This window comes from Apis mellifera, linkage group LG1 (genome assembly GCF_003254395.2).
Source record: "Apis mellifera strain DH4 linkage group LG1, Amel_HAv3.1, whole genome shotgun sequence".
In the NCBI taxonomy this organism is placed as follows: domain Eukaryota; kingdom Metazoa; phylum Arthropoda; class Insecta; order Hymenoptera; family Apidae; genus Apis; species Apis mellifera.
In genome coordinates this window covers 4,588,951-4,606,090 of record NC_037638.1, presented here as the reverse complement: position 1 = coordinate 4,606,090, position 17,140 = coordinate 4,588,951, and the positions used below count along the sequence as shown (strand labels likewise).

At 19.1% G+C, this 17,140-nt stretch overlaps 5 protein-coding genes across 8 annotated transcripts; 2 read left to right on the top strand and 3 right to left on the bottom strand.

Annotated features, from left to right (window-relative positions):
• Positions 1 to 903: 903 nt before the first annotated feature.
• LOC552602 (transmembrane emp24 domain-containing protein) lies at positions 904 to 2,156 on the bottom strand. The gene is made up of 3 exons (XM_006561937.3): positions 1,918 to 2,156; positions 1,259 to 1,599; positions 904 to 1,145 (listed from the first exon to the last, which is right to left on the bottom strand). The coding sequence occupies exons 1-3, from the start codon at positions 2,042 to 2,044 to the stop codon at positions 996 to 998; spliced, it is 618 nt and encodes a 205-aa protein (XP_006562000.1). The 5' UTR covers positions 2,045 to 2,156; the 3' UTR covers positions 904 to 995.
• A 1,574-nt stretch (positions 2,157 to 3,730) lies between these two features.
• LOC414038 (protein ABHD11) lies at positions 3,731 to 5,242 on the top strand. 2 transcript variants are annotated; one of them, XM_006561938.2, is made up of 4 exons: positions 3,731 to 4,058; positions 4,144 to 4,292; positions 4,363 to 4,715; positions 4,804 to 5,242. In XM_006561938.2, exons 1-4 carry the CDS (start codon positions 3,928 to 3,930, stop codon positions 5,107 to 5,109), a joined length of 939 nt encoding a protein of 312 aa, XP_006562001.1. In that variant the 5' UTR covers positions 3,731 to 3,927; the 3' UTR covers positions 5,110 to 5,242. The 2 variants fall into 2 exon arrangements, with proteins under 2 accessions (XP_006562001.1, XP_397474.4); XM_397474.6 differs by having other exon boundaries at positions 4,144 to 4,297; positions 4,350 to 4,715.
• A 156-nt stretch (positions 5,243 to 5,398) lies between these two features.
• On the bottom strand, positions 5,399 to 6,879 carry LOC413437 (protein unc-119 homolog B). Its single transcript, XM_396881.6, has 4 exons — positions 6,443 to 6,879; positions 6,259 to 6,372; positions 5,862 to 6,161; positions 5,399 to 5,791 (listed from the first exon to the last, which is right to left on the bottom strand). Exons 1-4 carry the CDS (start codon positions 6,585 to 6,587, stop codon positions 5,664 to 5,666), a joined length of 687 nt encoding a protein of 228 aa, XP_396881.3. The 5' UTR covers positions 6,588 to 6,879; the 3' UTR covers positions 5,399 to 5,663.
• Positions 6,880 to 7,830: 951 nt separating this feature from the next.
• Positions 7,831 to 10,552, top strand: LOC724578 (synaptic vesicle 2-related protein). Of its 3 annotated transcripts, none has more exons than XM_026442152.1 (8): positions 7,832 to 8,070; positions 8,163 to 8,211; positions 8,688 to 8,872; positions 8,944 to 9,140; positions 9,211 to 9,274; positions 9,373 to 9,498; positions 9,584 to 9,792; positions 9,860 to 10,551. In XM_026442152.1, exons 1-8 carry the CDS (start codon positions 8,068 to 8,070, stop codon positions 10,461 to 10,463), a joined length of 1,437 nt encoding a protein of 478 aa, XP_026297937.1. In that variant the 5' UTR covers positions 7,832 to 8,067; the 3' UTR covers positions 10,464 to 10,551. The 3 variants fall into 3 exon arrangements, with proteins under 3 accessions (XP_026297936.1, XP_026297937.1, XP_026297941.1); XM_026442156.1 differs by having other exon boundaries at positions 7,833 to 8,070; positions 8,163 to 8,202; XM_026442151.1 differs by lacking the exon at positions 8,163 to 8,211 and having other exon boundaries at positions 7,831 to 8,070; positions 9,860 to 10,552.
• A 1,162-nt stretch (positions 10,553 to 11,714) lies between these two features.
• On the bottom strand, positions 11,715 to 16,591 carry LOC409584 (UBX domain-containing protein 6). Its single transcript, XM_393087.7, has 7 exons — positions 16,145 to 16,591; positions 15,171 to 15,250; positions 14,906 to 15,089; positions 13,949 to 14,095; positions 13,444 to 13,852; positions 12,695 to 12,990; positions 11,715 to 12,594 (listed from the first exon to the last, which is right to left on the bottom strand). The coding sequence occupies exons 3-7, from the start codon at positions 14,980 to 14,982 to the stop codon at positions 12,198 to 12,200; spliced, it is 1,326 nt and encodes a 441-aa protein (XP_393087.2). The 5' UTR covers positions 14,983 to 15,089; positions 15,171 to 15,250; positions 16,145 to 16,591; the 3' UTR covers positions 11,715 to 12,197.
• Positions 16,592 to 17,140: the final 549 nt, after the last annotated feature.

Sequence of the window (17,140 nt, the reverse complement as noted above, 5' to 3'; positions counted from 1 at the left end):
TTAATAATTAAAATAATTTCTACATTAATATTTTTTTTAATTATTAATTAATTATTATTTCATCAATCATCAATGTAACAAATAAGAATTTTGCTTAAAAATCTAAACATATAAATTATTTATTATTTTATTAAATTTTTAAATTATTTATTAATAAAATATGTATAAATTTCAATTTAAAATGATAACAATAGTTGCTAATGATTTTTATGTTCATGTTAAAAACAAAATAAAAAAATAACTAATAAGCAAATAAGTAAACTAATTTTAATCTTCAGAAATTTCTTTATTTTTATATATCAATTTGATTTTATAAATAACAATAAAAAATAAAAATTACATTTAATATAAAATAAATATAAAAATGTTTATTTTGAAATATTTTTAATGATAATATTTAAATTAAAAAATAAATATTAAATATAATAATTTCTTTTTTCTATATAGATATGCACTATTGATATAATTTATTAAAATTCACAATTTATTATTATTTCCAATTCAATTTATATTAATGTCAATAAAATTATTGTTCTTAAAATCATATCTAAATTGCAATATTAACATTTATATGTAAATAAAATTCAATATATATAACAGAAATATGAAACAACTTATATTTTTTTATTATATCAGATAATTCTACAAATAGTTTATCAATTATCAAACTTAATTATTGAATATCAATTTGAATATAAAAAAATTTCTACATATATTTTTTAAATAAAAATATTTCTGTAAATATTATATTTCTGTAAATTATGTTTTTTAAATTACAAATAAGATGATTTTTTAATTAATATTGATGTAAGAAAATATTTTAATTTTTTTTAATGTAAATTTTTTAAATTTTATTCATATTTTAATTATATCAAATTTAAGGAAAGAAATTACTTCAAAATGTTGAAATTTTTTAATTCTATTATAACTTAATCACATAAAAAATGTACAATGAATGTGAATGTACAATGTATTATTTTATTGTATATCTTTAATTAGACAACTCTTCTGACTTCAAAAAATCGTTTTAAATAGAAAATTTGTCCTATTGTCATACAAACCAAAACCATAGCTTCAAAAAATGCCCACATAACTACACGAGAATTTGTGCTTTCACTAATAGCTCTATGATTTCGATCTCTAACCTAAAAATTAACAAATAATGTTAATTTAATTCAATGAAATTATATATGTATATTATAATTTGCATATTAAAAAACATAATAATAATTAAACAACATAATAAAAATAAAATTACCTGCATATATTCTTGCTCATTTTTCACACCCCATAAACTTGTACTTAATTCTTTAATCATATCATCTATTTTGCTATGGTTTGAATCAGCATTTTTTCCATCAGAAGTTTGTTCAATAGGTTTTTTACTTTCACCAATGTCCATATTAAACATTACAACTTTTGGTGTCATACTACTTTTTTGATTACCAAAACAATAAGTATAAACACCAGGAATATGTGTAGCAAATGTATATTTACCACTACTTTCTTGATCACCTTGATAAATTATTTTTCCATCAGGACCAATTATTTTTACATCTATGTCTAGAAATCCTCCTTCAGCTATTTCAAATGTAAGACCTAAAAATATAAAAATAAAACTTTATTAAATTATCTTTTAACCAATTATACATATTTTTATTCTTATATAAATAAAATTAATAATTAAATATATATATATATAATTCTAACAAAATTCTTTTATATGTATATACTTTTTGTTAATTCAAAATTCTTTTATTTAATGTAGGCATTTTAAACATTGAATAATTACTTCAATATTTACATTATATTTATATTGAAATGTAAAAACGATTTTATGTCAAAATTTTATTTCAGAAAATTCTAATTTAATGTTTTAATGTATACAATTATATACAAAAGTACAGAAGAACTAACCCATTTTCATGCCTGCTTCCACAGTCTCAAAGAAACATTCTTCGGCATGTGCATCCACAGTAATGAAATAACAATTTGCACTACAGCTCAAAAATATTAGAAATAAACAGGAAATGAGCCACCTCATTTTATTAAATTACAATATGAACCAATTAAAAACGACATACGCTTTTTCTTTTTCCTGCCACTTCACAGTGGCATGTTGCTACCACAGCGCCACGTATGCATTCTGCCATAAAATTAATAATATAGTTAGATATAAATCCTACTTATTATAATAAATATTTTATTATTAAAATAAAAGATTAAATATTTTCTAGGTAAAAAATTATAATATCTTCAAATATTAGTTAAAAATTATTTTATTTGTATTATAAAAATGTAAATATATCTGTATATAAGTAGCAATGATATATATGATGTACATGTGACATAATTTGAATCTTTTTTTATTTTTATATGTGTATATAAAATATTATATGACATTATTATATGACATTATAAGATATATAGAATTTTTGAAAGTCAATCAAATTGGTGATTTATATTTTATATTTTATAATATTTTTTTAAAATTATATTCAAAAATAAGTTTTAAACTATTTTATGAAGAAATTATGCAATTGATTTAAAATTTTATGTGGATATTTTACGTATATAACTTACATCGAAATTATAAAAATAAGTAATATATTTACATTATTATAAATATAAGGATATATTTACATTATTTTTTAAATAAGATATTAAAATTAAATAATTTTTCAAAAAATCAATATTTTTTTTTAGTTTAAATACATTTATTTGATTTTGATATATTTTTAAAATAAAATTGATAAATAAAATTAATATGATTATAAATAAATATAAATAAATATAAATAAATTAATATAATAAAAAAATAAAAAAATTATTATTAATAATTTATGATATTGATCTATTATTATATATCGAGACAAATATCAAATCGGATCTTATTCAGAATTCTTATAAATTCACGTAAGAAAAAATATAAAGTTAAAGAAATTCAAAAATTGATGTCCTTAGTTTCTTTCTAAAGTAATTTAAAAATTGTAATTTTAAATTATTATATAAAATATATTTGTTCAAATTTATTTCAAATTTATTTCAAATTTATTTTTATTATAAATAATAAAAATAAATATATTTTGTATCATATTATCGAACTTTATTATATAATTATATGTATATAATCGAATCTCGGTATAAAAATGATTTATATAATCAAATAAAAATTAATATTTTTAAATTAAAAGAGAAATTAAATGTTTTATATAAAATTTGTTTCTCATTTCATAATTTATATTATATTTATTTTATATATATTATATATAATTTAATATAATATATAAAATATACATTTTAAAACATATGGCTATTATAGATTACAATATCATTCGTTTGATAAAAATATTACACATTTTAAAATATATAATTATTATAGATTACGATATCACTTATTTAATAAAAATGTTTCCGCGTAGTTATTATAGATTACAATATCAGTTTTGATAAATTATAATTTGAATTAGATAGCAATTAGAATCTAGAAGCAATAGATTAAAACTAGTAACCAATATTATATAATTTTAGTATCAAAAAGATATTTATCCTAATATTATTTATTATTATTCTATCAGGATATATAATAAATAAAAATATTATATTTAAAGTGCTTTTGTAACAAATATATATGCACACAATATAAAGATATTTTTGCCTAACATTACTCTATTTATTTATATATTTATATATATATTTTATTCATATCATTTGATTTAAGTTCTAGTAAGAGTTATTATTTTACAGTGTATTATCACTATATGTAGATCATTCATGGTTCATGATTTTATGTTATTAAAAAGTAACATAAAAATCATATTTTTTAAAATCAATAAAAATGTTATGAAAATTTTAAATATATAAATGAAAATTATTATTAAAAAAAAATATTAAAAAATACTGTTAAAAAATAAAAAAATAAGAAATATGAGTGGTGCGTGTCGATATTTAATAATATCACGAAATATTTTTCTCCATTGTCGAAGACAAAACTTCGTTATTACTTCGTCTTTTATATCATATTTATCTTCCAAACAAATACGTAATAATTCAAATGTGTACGTATTAAATGTATATAAATATATATTCATTATATGAAATATATATTATATAATATTGTTTTCATTATTGCTATTTTTCAAGTGTACCAGTAAAACTTGCATATGTTTCTTATGAATCAATGGATGGAAATAAAAATGCTCTTAAACATCCTATAATAATAATGCATGGTCTTTTTGGTTCAAAGACTAATTGGAATACATTATCAAAAACAATTCATCAAAAAACAGATCGTAAGGTAGATACCTAGATTTTATGTAATATAAAGAATACTTGAAATAAATTTATAGGTGATAACTATAGATGCAAGAAACCATGGAGATTCCCCACATTCTACAAATATGACATATAGTCATATGGCACAGGATGTAGTTCAACTTATGAATGATTTAGGATTTGAAAAATCTATATTATTAGGACATAGTATGGGTGGTTCAGCAATGATGTATGTAGCTTTAAATAATCCAGAACGAGTAGAGAAGTTAATAGTAGTTGATATGTCTCCAGTGAGGACCAGTCCTCATCTTAAAGACATGAATAAAGTATTTAAAGCAATGAATTCAATAAATTTAGAAGGAAATAAAACATTGACAAAAGCACGTAATGTGGTAAAAAATCAACTTGCAAATGTTATTAAACAATTAGCTATATGTGAGGTAATTAAATATTGATCATATTTCATATAATTTATTTTATATTTAAAATTCTTTTATTATTTATATTAATATTTTTTTTTTATTATAGTTTTTAGCAATGAACTTAGTAGAAGCAGATATTGGAAAATATAAATGGAGAGTTAATTTACCCATAATAGAAAAAAATTTTCCACAAATTGCTACTTTCCCAGATGTAGGATCAAAATTTTACAATGGACTTACATTGTTCATAGGTGGTTCTAATAGTGATTATATAAGAATAGAAGATCATGATAAAATTAAAAAATTATTTCCTTCTGCTCGTTTTACTTATATAAATGGTGCAAATCATTGGGTACATGCAGATAAACCAGGAGAATTTTTAAAAATAACAATTAATTTCATTGAATCATAATTTATTATCATTTTATATATAAAAAAGTACACAGTATGTTTTGTAAATATATACATTTATTTGTGAATCTTATGACATTATATATAAAACAAGAAAAAATAGTGAAATAAAATATAATTTTATGCAGTATAAATAAATTATAAATTTTGTGCTTGTCAAAAACTTAACATTTTTTTAATTTCTTATTTGTTATTTTCATAAAAATACATACTTAATGTTATTATTTAAAATTTAATACTGTTAAAAATAGTTTTATATGATTTATACTTAACAAAAAAAATTATTTGGATATTAAAATAAAATAAAATATATATATTTTAATCAATTATAAATTTAATACAGAAGTACTCAATTAGATATAAATTCAACAATTAAAAAAAATTTGAACTCTGATCACATTATGCAAATTCAATATTTAAATATTAATGTGAAAATTTAAGAAAATTGCAATTATGTGTAAAAAAAAATAGAATTGTAATTTTAAATTAGCTAAATATTTGCCACTATTATCACAATTCTTTTGCAAAGTGCAAATATCCTACAAACTTTACCTACTAAAGTACATCATGTGTATGTCCACCATTATATGCATAATCTGCTTTATTATGCATTACCAATTGATTGTCCACAAAATAAAATGAATCTGAACGTGTTTCAAATGGATTTGCAATCATTTCAGAAACTGTAATTATCATTTTTAATATGTATAACTAAAATTTAAAATCATATTCAATAATTTTTTCACTGCTTACCCAAATCAGCAGGTAAAGTAGGAAATTCATAAATGTGTTCACAAGTATTTTTACTATTTGGTATACAAAATCCAAATTGAAAATCGAAAGTTTTTAATAATCTATCTCTAAAGAAATGACGTTCAATCATCCGAAAATTATTTACTGGCTTAGAACCCACCAGAAATTCAATTGTAGCTCCTACAGTCTTTAGTTTAAGAAATTGAGGTGTAAATTGATATCGTACAAAACGGCCAGTATTAGCATCTTCACAACCAGATTCTTCAATTTCTGATTCTACATCTTGGTTTAAATCACATTCTAAAACATAAACGATAAAATTTAATTTTGTGAAATATAAATTTTTATATAAATCTTTATAATTATCACTAACATAACAATTTTTTAAATTGCTAACCAGTAATTGGTGGTTTTGTTATTTCAAATAATATTGCTCCCGTTTCTAAATCTCTAATTTGAAATCTTGTAAAATCTATGTCATAAATGTTTGCCTCAGGAGAACATAAATACTCTAAAATTAATATCAATATATAATATTTGTTTAATCTTTTCTTATATAAATTAAAAAAATATTATTTTACTATCAGTAATCGTAGGTAATCGTAGCACCATTTCTGGGGTTATAATATTTTCTGTAATATTTCCATTATCTGTATTTTCCTGTTCTGCTGATGGTGAAAATGAAACAATAGCTTCATTTGATTTATTTTCGCTATCAACACTCATAATTTAAACGTAATTAAACAATATAAAGACAAATAATTTATAATTAAACACCACGTATAATAATTATGAAATGTCACAAATGACATTCATTAAATATTTGTATATGAAATTTCAAATACATTAAAAATATTTTATTTAATATTTTTAATTGTAAAAATATTTATATATTCAATGTTATTTTCATTGTAAAAATGTTAACAAAAATGTAACATTCTTTATGCAAGTATTTTTATTTTACATGAAGTATCAACAATAAGTATCCTGAAATTATATATGATTGTAGAAGAACTTTCTTGTGTAATTTTGAAAGTGAAAAAAAAAAATAACTATTATTTTTTCTATTATTAAAATTTTATTATTAATATTGTATAATGTATGAATTTTTTGAAATTTTTAAACTTTTATTGGATTACGTTGTCAAAAAATTCAATTAATTAATTTCAATTTCAAATAACAAATTTTCTAATTTATAATTCAATTTTATTATGTTTTATACTATATTTATTATATTTACTAATAACATACTTTATTTATTAAATAATTTATGTAACTTTTTAAAAATAAAAGAAAACTATTTTAAACTATATATAATTTTAAATTTTAATTTAAATATTGAATTTTATTAATTTTTTACATAAATATAATTACAAAATGATTATTCTAATATACAATATGAAATGATATAAATTTATTAATTTTTTTTAGATATTAAATATCTAATTAAACTTATAAAAGAAAATAATTAAGGCATATTTACAATAAATGATAAATACAACGATAAAAATAAAACTTTTATATAAAAATATATAATAATAAAGTATATTCATAGAATAATAAGATATATTTATAATAATAAAAAACATATATTTTCATAAATAACAAATTAAAAAATTTATTTTAAACTTTAATTTACTATTTTCAAATATTAATGAATAAAAAAATTTTATTATTTCAAATATCAATTCTAATTTAGTTAATAATCATTGCAAAATTTTTTATTTAACTAATTTTTTTTATTTTTTATACATTTAATATTTTTTTTTTTATATTTATACTATTTAGTGTTTGTTTTGGTAATAGTAACCTAACCTCACTTTTCTAGAAACGTTACGCACTCTATATATATATATATATATATATATATATATATATACACACACACACACACACACACACATATATATATATATTAATGGAGATTCGTACACAATAATTAATTACTTCATTTGAATTTCCGAATCAATTAAATATACTAATGATAGTTACAAGTATTTGAATTTCTTTAACTCTTTGATTATTTTGTGTATATGTTAATTAATGACTATGTCTAATTCATCACAAATTTCTAATGAACCTTATCGTGAATTAGAAGAATTACGTGGTTCAGAATTAAATATTAATTCAGAAAATGTTTCAAGATGTAATAGAAATTTTGAAAATTGTGTTGCTTTGGAGCTTTCTTCTGTTGTAGTTATTCCAGATGGTAAATTAAATTTCTTTAGGAAATGTATATTGTAATATGTGTAAATTATTATAATGTATTTTCACAATATTGCTGGCAATTTTTATGTACAGGATAATCTGCTTAAACTTATCTGTAAAGGAGCGGGTAACTGTAAGTTATGTAAATATTTTATTATGCATGGGAATATAACATTAGATTTTTTAAAAATAGAATTGCTTTAGTTAATATTTATTGTAATGATGATTTTTCTTTGCAAGGGTCTTGAAATGATATTTTCATTTTCTACTTGGATATGAATAAAACATTACTAACAATTTATTTTATGAATGCATGTAAAACAAAATAATAATTTAAAGAATATTTTCATATATTTTTGTAAAATATTAACAAGCTATAATTATATAATGTTAGAATTTAGTTGATTTGTTATATATTTCACATATTAAATTTATATATATTGTATTACACACAATATAAAATATATTGTATGTAAATAACTTATAACACATTATTTTTTTCTTTTTTTAATTTAAGTGTGTAAGTAATTAAATATATAATGTAATATATAATAATTATTAATATAAATTTATTTATTTTATTAAATATTTTTTCTAATATTATAAATTTATTGACAGATACATTTACTGTTGTTCAAGCTATAAATGCATTAGGATTTGGAAAGTTTCAAGTTAAGTTATCTTTATTTACGGGTCTCTGTTGGATGGTAGATAGTATGGAAATAACAATATTAAGCATTTTAAGTCCATCACTACATTGTGATTGGGGTATAACCAGATATCAACAAGCTTTAACAACTACGGTATTATACAGTATTATTTAATAATATTGATATCTAAAGAAGATTTAATAATTTTTATGTTATTATTTTAGGTTGTCTTTCTAGGTATGATGTTAAGTTCTACATTTTGGAGTAGTTTAAGTGACAGATATGGGAGTAAACAATCCTTAACTTTATGTGCAATATTATTAGTTTATTATGCTTTTTTAAGTGCTTTTGCACCAAATTTCCTTTGGATTTTATTGCTTAGAGGATTAGTTGGATTTGCTATTGGTTGTGTACCACAATCGTAAGTACTTCATAAATTCTATAAACAAGTACCAATGTTTATAAATGAACAGCATTAATTATTATTCCAGTGTTACATTATATGCAGAATTTCTTCCAGCAAAACAAAGAGCAAAATGTGTAATTTTATTAGATGTAAGTATAGTTATATAAATAAATTTATATATATCTATATATATATATATATATATATATTATATATATTATTTGTATAAAATAATTATTTTTTATAGTGTTTTTGGGCACTTGGAGCTTGTTTTGAAGTAGCAATAGCTTTGGCTATAATGCCAACTTTTGGTTGGAGATGGCTTCTCATTTTATCAACAATACCACTTTTTATATTTGCTATTATTACTCCAGTAAATATTAAAAATCAAGTAATATAATTACAATAGATATTAAATGTATAAGTTTTTATATTTTTTATTTTAATATTCTTTGTAGTGGTTACCAGAATCTACAGTATTTGATATAACAAGTGGAAGAATGGATAAGGCTGTTTCAACTTTAGAACGAGTAGCAAGAGAAAACAAAAAACCTTTACCTCCAGGAAGATTAGTTATGGATCGTTTCTACCAAGTTAATCATGGCAAATTAAAAGATGTATTAAGTAAAGAAATGTGTAGAACATCTACTTTGCTTTGGCTTGTATGGTAAATATTGCATAGTATATATATTAACATTATATTAATTATATAAATAATATTAATATGATTTTAGGATGAGTACAGCATTTTGTTATTATGGTGTTGTACTAATGACTACAGAATTATTTCATACATCATCCGAACAATGTAGTTCATGGGAAAATGAAAAAGAAGATGTTTGTCAATTAGATTGTCGTTTAGAACGTAGCGATTATATTGATCTTCTTTGGACAACATTAGCTGAATTTCCAGGAATTTTTTCTACTATTTTTGCAATTGAAAAAATTGGTAGAAGAAAAACAATGGCTTTTCAGCTAATAATGTTTGCCATGCTTATTTGTTTTTTAGGCAGAGCATGTCTATTAAGCAGAGTAGTATTAACATTGACAATTTTTTTAGCTAGAGCTTTAATTGCAGGCGTGTTTCAAGCAGCATATGTCTATACTCCAGAAGTATATCCAACTCATTTACGTAGTATTGGTGTTAGTACATGTAGTGCAATGGCTAGAATTGGTGCAATGGTTACACCATATATTGCACAAGTATTTCTTCAATGGTCTATTACTGGAGCAATGGCAATTTATGCTACAACAGCATTATGTGCTGCAATAGCTACACTTGCTTTACCTGTTGAAGTGAAAAATCGTACATCTAATGAATCTCAAGAAACGAGATAAAATTTCAATGAATATTCCAGTTTTTTTTCTTTTTTATCGAAATGTTTTAAAAGACAAAATATATTTCTATTGACACTCTATTGTTATATCAATTAATAATTGTTAAATTAACAGTTTCTTTAATGATAAAAGAAAACTTCTTATTTATTAATATTCATTTATTTTGTTTTATAATTTTATAGTTACATATATGTGCATAATTAATATTATTTTTTATGTATTAATTTTATTTTATTTGAATAGGATTATATTATATATATTACATCATAAGTTAATATATCTTTTTCTAATATTTTAAAAAGCAATAGTAAGTTTAAAATATATAAGAATTGTACAAAGACTGATATAAAATATTAAATGTTAATATACAATAAAAGTGCCAAAATGCACAAATGTGCAAGATTATTGTATACATAAATTATGATAAATTATGATTTTTGTTATGTTTTAAAATAGTATAAATAACAAGATATGTAAAATTGCAATTCAAATTACTTGATTTATATATATATATATATATATATATATATATTTATCTTATAAAAACATTAAAAAATAATAGCTGACATTATTTTTTATTTCATAATTTAAGATTCAAATTTTCATAAGATTAAGATGCAGAACAATAAATTTATAAATTTATTAAACAGAAAATTTATTTATATAATATTTAATTAAAAAAATAATAAAATTTAATATTTATAGATATTAAAATAATAATAAAATATAAAATTTTATATAAACTTTTTTATGTAATCAATCATTAATACAGTAGACCTCCATATAAAACAGTAAATAAATTTCAAACTTTTAGATTTCAATTGAAATTATTATAATTTCTCTCTTCTATTTTTATTAATTTTATATGATTCTTTCTCTTCTAATTTTATTTTATTTTATATTTAATATACTAAATCAAAAATATTTATTTTGTATATTGAAAATTTTCATATAATGAAAAATTAACAAAAAATATTTCAATAATTCAATAAGAACAATTAATTTTTATATATGTTTTAAAGTGTTTAATATAATCAATTTGTAATTTCTTTCATAACATTTGCAATAATAATAAGGGAAGGAAAAATAAATATATATATTATTTTTATCATTATATTTATCATTAAATATTTTGTCACTATAAATAATAAAAATATTTAAAAAATTATAGAAAAGTTAATGTTTCAATGATTTGTTAGTCACAAAAATAAAAAGACTAGTATTGAATTTAAAATATGAATATAATATGAATTGAAAACATTGCAAATCATTGCATAAATTTAATTAATAATAATTTTTGCACTGATACATTATTTTAAATATATAAGAAAGTATGAATGTGTTAAGATATATTTCCTGACTTTAAACTAAAATTATATGATTACTTCTGAAATTTTTACTTATGAAAACAATTTTGAATAATACCCTTTTTTTTTCAAAAGAGTACATTTAAATCTAACAATCACATAAATTTTATTGAAAAATATTGAAGAACAATAGAAAAGGAAACAAAACATATTATCTCTACGTTACACAGAGCTCTACTGTAATTTCATATTTCATTAGAACTTGGAATGAATATATATATTACAACTGCTTTTTATCATATTGTTTCTATTGTATGAAAAAAAAGTAAGTCGCGTTGAGATACTTATTTTTATCTCTTTCAACATTTATAATCACAATTCATAAAAATTAAATAAGATTTTTCCAAATTGTATAAAGAATAATTTTTTAAGCAGGTTGAATCATAGAAAGTAATTCTTCTTTCAAGTATCCTACAGATTCATTGAGATTTGTTTCTTCTGATTTATTTTTCCAAAAAAACATCAAAAGAGTAGCAGGAAATAACCCCAATTCAAGTAAAGTTTTATCAAAAGTATCTTCACTAAAAGTTGTTTGAGGAAGCTTTTTTAAACTGAATGGTCTTTCGTTATTTATCAAGTTCTCACTAACAAAATTAACAACATTTTGAAAAGTTTCATGTACAAAAAATGTTCCTTGTAAAATAAGATTATCTGGAAATTTGATACGAATCAATGAGAATTTGTATTTTCTAAGCTTTTGTTTTTCATCTCTTTCTCTCATAGCTTTTGTTCTCAACATCTGATCTCTTTCAACTGCTTCGCTTCTATTAATATTAATAAAAAAAAAACAATTAATATAATTTGTTTGATAAATTGTTATTATATATTTAATCTAAAAATCTTATGATATAAGTATATAATTACCGAAGTTGTTGTTCTTTTTCTATATCCTCAGGACTTAAATTGAAAAAGCTTGGTGGTAATTCAGTTCTTGTGCTTGCTTGCATAGGTAACAATACTTGCAGATTTCTATCTAATTCAAGTGGAATGGGTTGTGCAGTTTTTAGTGCCTCAAATAACGTTGTAATATCTTCAATACTACAATTATCAGCACTCCAAATTAAGAAATCCTCTTCTTTATCATTATTTAGTATCTTTTTCTGACGAAAACCAGCTGCATTTAAAAATTCTAATGCACCTTCAATTGGCATTACTTTATCCTTTAAAAAAATTATTGATTTTATTTAAAATTTACAGTTATCCTTAAGTATAAAATAAAAAAAAGAATAAAAATCTTCAATTCCATATTTATTTATTTTTTTATTTTATTTATTATATATTTCTAGATATATATTATTTTAATAAATAAAAAAAAATATTAATAAATTATAATTTATATTTTAAAAATTAAAATAATTTTAAAATTCATCAAGATTAAAATAAATATTTTAGTAATTTTTTTTTTAATAAAATTTTAATTTAAATATAATTATATTTGATTCAATAATTTATAATTATTATAATTATTATAAAAACATAAACAAAATATAAACAAAAAAATTTTTTACAATTTCAATATATATGAAAAATAAATATATTCATTAAACAAGAATAGAAAATTTTTATATAAAATACTTTTTTTTATAGATTTAGCAATAAAATAAAAATATTACTTGAAATATTTTATTCTGCATTCTAATCTTCTTATACTTTTCTTCCTCTGGATAATTTATAATATTTTCTAAATATTTTCCAAGTGTTTCAACACAAACATCAACTTTTTCTTTCTTACTATTACAATTTCGTATAATTAAACATGATGTTAAACCTGCTTCTTCTCCTTTCAATTGTTCATATAAAAATTTTTTTATTTTTATTTTCCATTCATCTTGTGATAATATTTCATCGGATAAATATGGACAACGATAGCATACATTGGTAACAGCTAATGTGAAATTATCTTTAATTGTATTTTCAATTTTTTCTTCTGATTGCACATGATTTTTTTGTTGTGCTTTTTGTTGTGCTTTCCTTTCTTGTTCTAATTCTCGTTTTACTTGTGCCTTAATAGCTGCATATGATCTACAAATATATTTTTAATATATTTTTATAATATTTTTTAATTATCATTATATTTAAAATTATAAATAAAAATTATTTTTTTATAAATCAACTTACGTATTAAATCTTTTTGTGTTACATTCTTTTGCTTCTAATCTTGCTAAAGCTGCTTGACCAGCTACTTTAGCTTCTTTTGTAGGTTCTACCCTCTTTATGGGTTCTACTATAGAAGTAGATCCAGAAGTACTAGTTGAATCTGTCAATCTAATAATTTTGATTAGATTATTATTATATGATAAAGATAATAATTATAAATATAAAATTCTATCACATAATTAATAAATATAATTTATTTTACTTTAAAAAATTTTATATTTATTTTGATATGACTATAAAATCAAATTAAAAATATTTTATATATTTTTTTATAATTTTAAAGCTATTATATATAATTTCTTATAATAATTTTATATTAATATTTAATATAAGATTTTGCTATTCAATATTTATATTATTATATAAATATAATATGGTGATTTATATAATTATAATATTTATAACATAGTTATTCAATAAAAAAAATTTTTAAAAAATGATATTGATATATAATAACAATTTTTATTAAGTTTTTTTAAATTGTTATTATTTGATAAAATAATAACTTATAAAATAAATTATACTTATAAAATAATAATATATTTAAAATAATTATTAAAACAAAGATTACAAGTTTCAGTTATTTTAAATTATAACAAAATAAATTTTGTTTGATTTTTTATATTTTTCTATTTTTATAACTAGATTTAATAATGTGATTAAAAATCCAATTATTTTTTTATTAAAAATTATTAATTATTAAAATTACTAAAAAAAAAAAAATAATAAAAATACTATATAACAAAATGTATAAAAATAAACAAAAAAATATATATTAAAATAATAAATATTTGAAATAAAAAATTTAAAACTTGTATCTTGTATTATTTTTAAAATTGTCTGTAAACTTGTATCCTTTGTATTAATGTTAATTAATTATAATATTAATTAATTATAATATATTATAATAAACTTTACTTGTGTCCTTTTCCAGCATTCATAAATTTTACATCTATTTTTGCCTTTTGAAAAAGTGATTTAATTTTTTCTGTCATAATTGTTATTTTTTAATGTCACGAGAGATTATAAAAAGCAAATTAATTTTATAAAAATTTACTTTTTTAATTATTTTCACTAATAACTTTGTTGTTTTTAACTTAACCTAAAATAAATAAAAATTCCTTATATTTGTATAATAATATATATAAATACATTTATAAATAATTTAATTAATTTTACTTACAATTATAAGTTGAATAAATAATTTATATTAAGCAACAAATTATTCTCCAGATGAAGAATCAAGATCTTCTGATGTAGAGTCTATGACAAAAATTATATCATTAATATTAAAACATTTCAAATTTTAAATACGAAAATGTGACAATTTTGATACAAATTCATAGAAAATTATTTTCTAATTACTTAATATTATTTACTAATAGCATGAAATGAACATTATGAAATATTTCTTTATTTTTTTATCTTTGAAGTTGATTTTTAACAAAAATAAATTAATTTTTACTTGGAAAGAATTGAAAACAAAATAAGATCATTGACATTAGTAATAAAAATTTATAAAAACGAAATGCTTTTATTATTACGAGAAACAGCTCACGCCACATCATGACATGATGGATGAAGATTAAATTTTCCTCGAAAATTAAGTTTTCATTAGAAAAATCCAAATTTTGGTGACAATCTTTTTGATTAAATTAAATAATATTTCATTAGAAATTGACAAAAAATTTATAATAAAAATTTCAATAAAAATATGAATATTTATAATAATATGTAAAGTTAATGTCTATCTATATATATTTATATTTAATAAGATTATGTAATATCAATGTCATTTTTTATGAAATTATATTTCAAAACAAATTAGATACATATTTTTTTTATATTTTTTTAAATTATCTATCTAAGAATTGTTGATTTTTAGCATAAAATGTATATGTTCTAATTTTTTTCTTTTCACAAACTTATATGAAATATAAATATAAATATTCCATAAACTATTTAATTTTGATGAATAATCATATTAAAAAAAAATTTATAAATAGATATATTCATCTTAATAATATTAATATAAGAAACAAATATTCGAAAAAAGAGATAGAGAATTATTATTGCAAGTTTATATACAAAAATAATTCATATAAGTTTTATATTGAATGTATATACATACAAAAGTAAAAATATGAATTTTCTTACTTGTTTCCATAAATTGTTCGGAAATTCTTGGACCATAAATATGCCAAACGATGAAAATTAAAGCCACAGTACTAATAAATGTAAACAAGAAGACTTTCAATAATTGCAACTGAAAATCATCAAATGCTACCAAACTAATAAAGTCGTTAAAAAAATCAGATAATTTTTGCTGTAATTCATCGTCAATGACACTATTAATTGGATGAAATGATAAGTCAAATGTTGTTGAGCTCACTAAGTCATGAGCAAGTTTATTGATTGTTTCCACCAAATACTCTATCCACGACCACGAATTTTCATGTACACTACTCATCACATGTGAAAAAATTTTTAATTAAATTAAATAAACACACACGTTCATTTCACGTTCAATTTCATATTAACACGTCATACTTTGATATATTTTCAAATGTCTAAATCATTCTGATTTACAAGGTCGTATCCCAGAATACGATGAAACTTGACCATTAAGAAAACTTCTAAACAAGTATAAAAACTAATGTTCGATTTACTATCTTGAAATAGAAGTTTTATATAATTCATGACTTTATCAATATTGTATAATTTTTTGTAAGGATAAAATTTTAAAAATTGTTTATCTATAGTTCTATCACAAATTTATATTATACAATTAGATTATTAGAAAAGTTATATTAAATTAAAAATAAGTAAATTATTATATATTATATTAACTTTTATTTTATTAAATATTAAAATTATTAATAGAAAATCTATAAATAAAAAATAGTAATAAAAATAATTTTAAATCTTATAATTATATATATTTATATTGTAAAATTATTTAAATAGTTAATAAAATTATAACTTATAAATTAAAAATAATTAAATATTTTTCAAAAGTTTAATTAAAAAAAATAAAATTAAAATATCAAAAATAATAATTAAAATTTTTATATTCTCTAAATAATCTTTATATAATTTGTTTTATATATTTATATTTTTTTAACAATTTATAAAAATTTTTATAAACTTCTC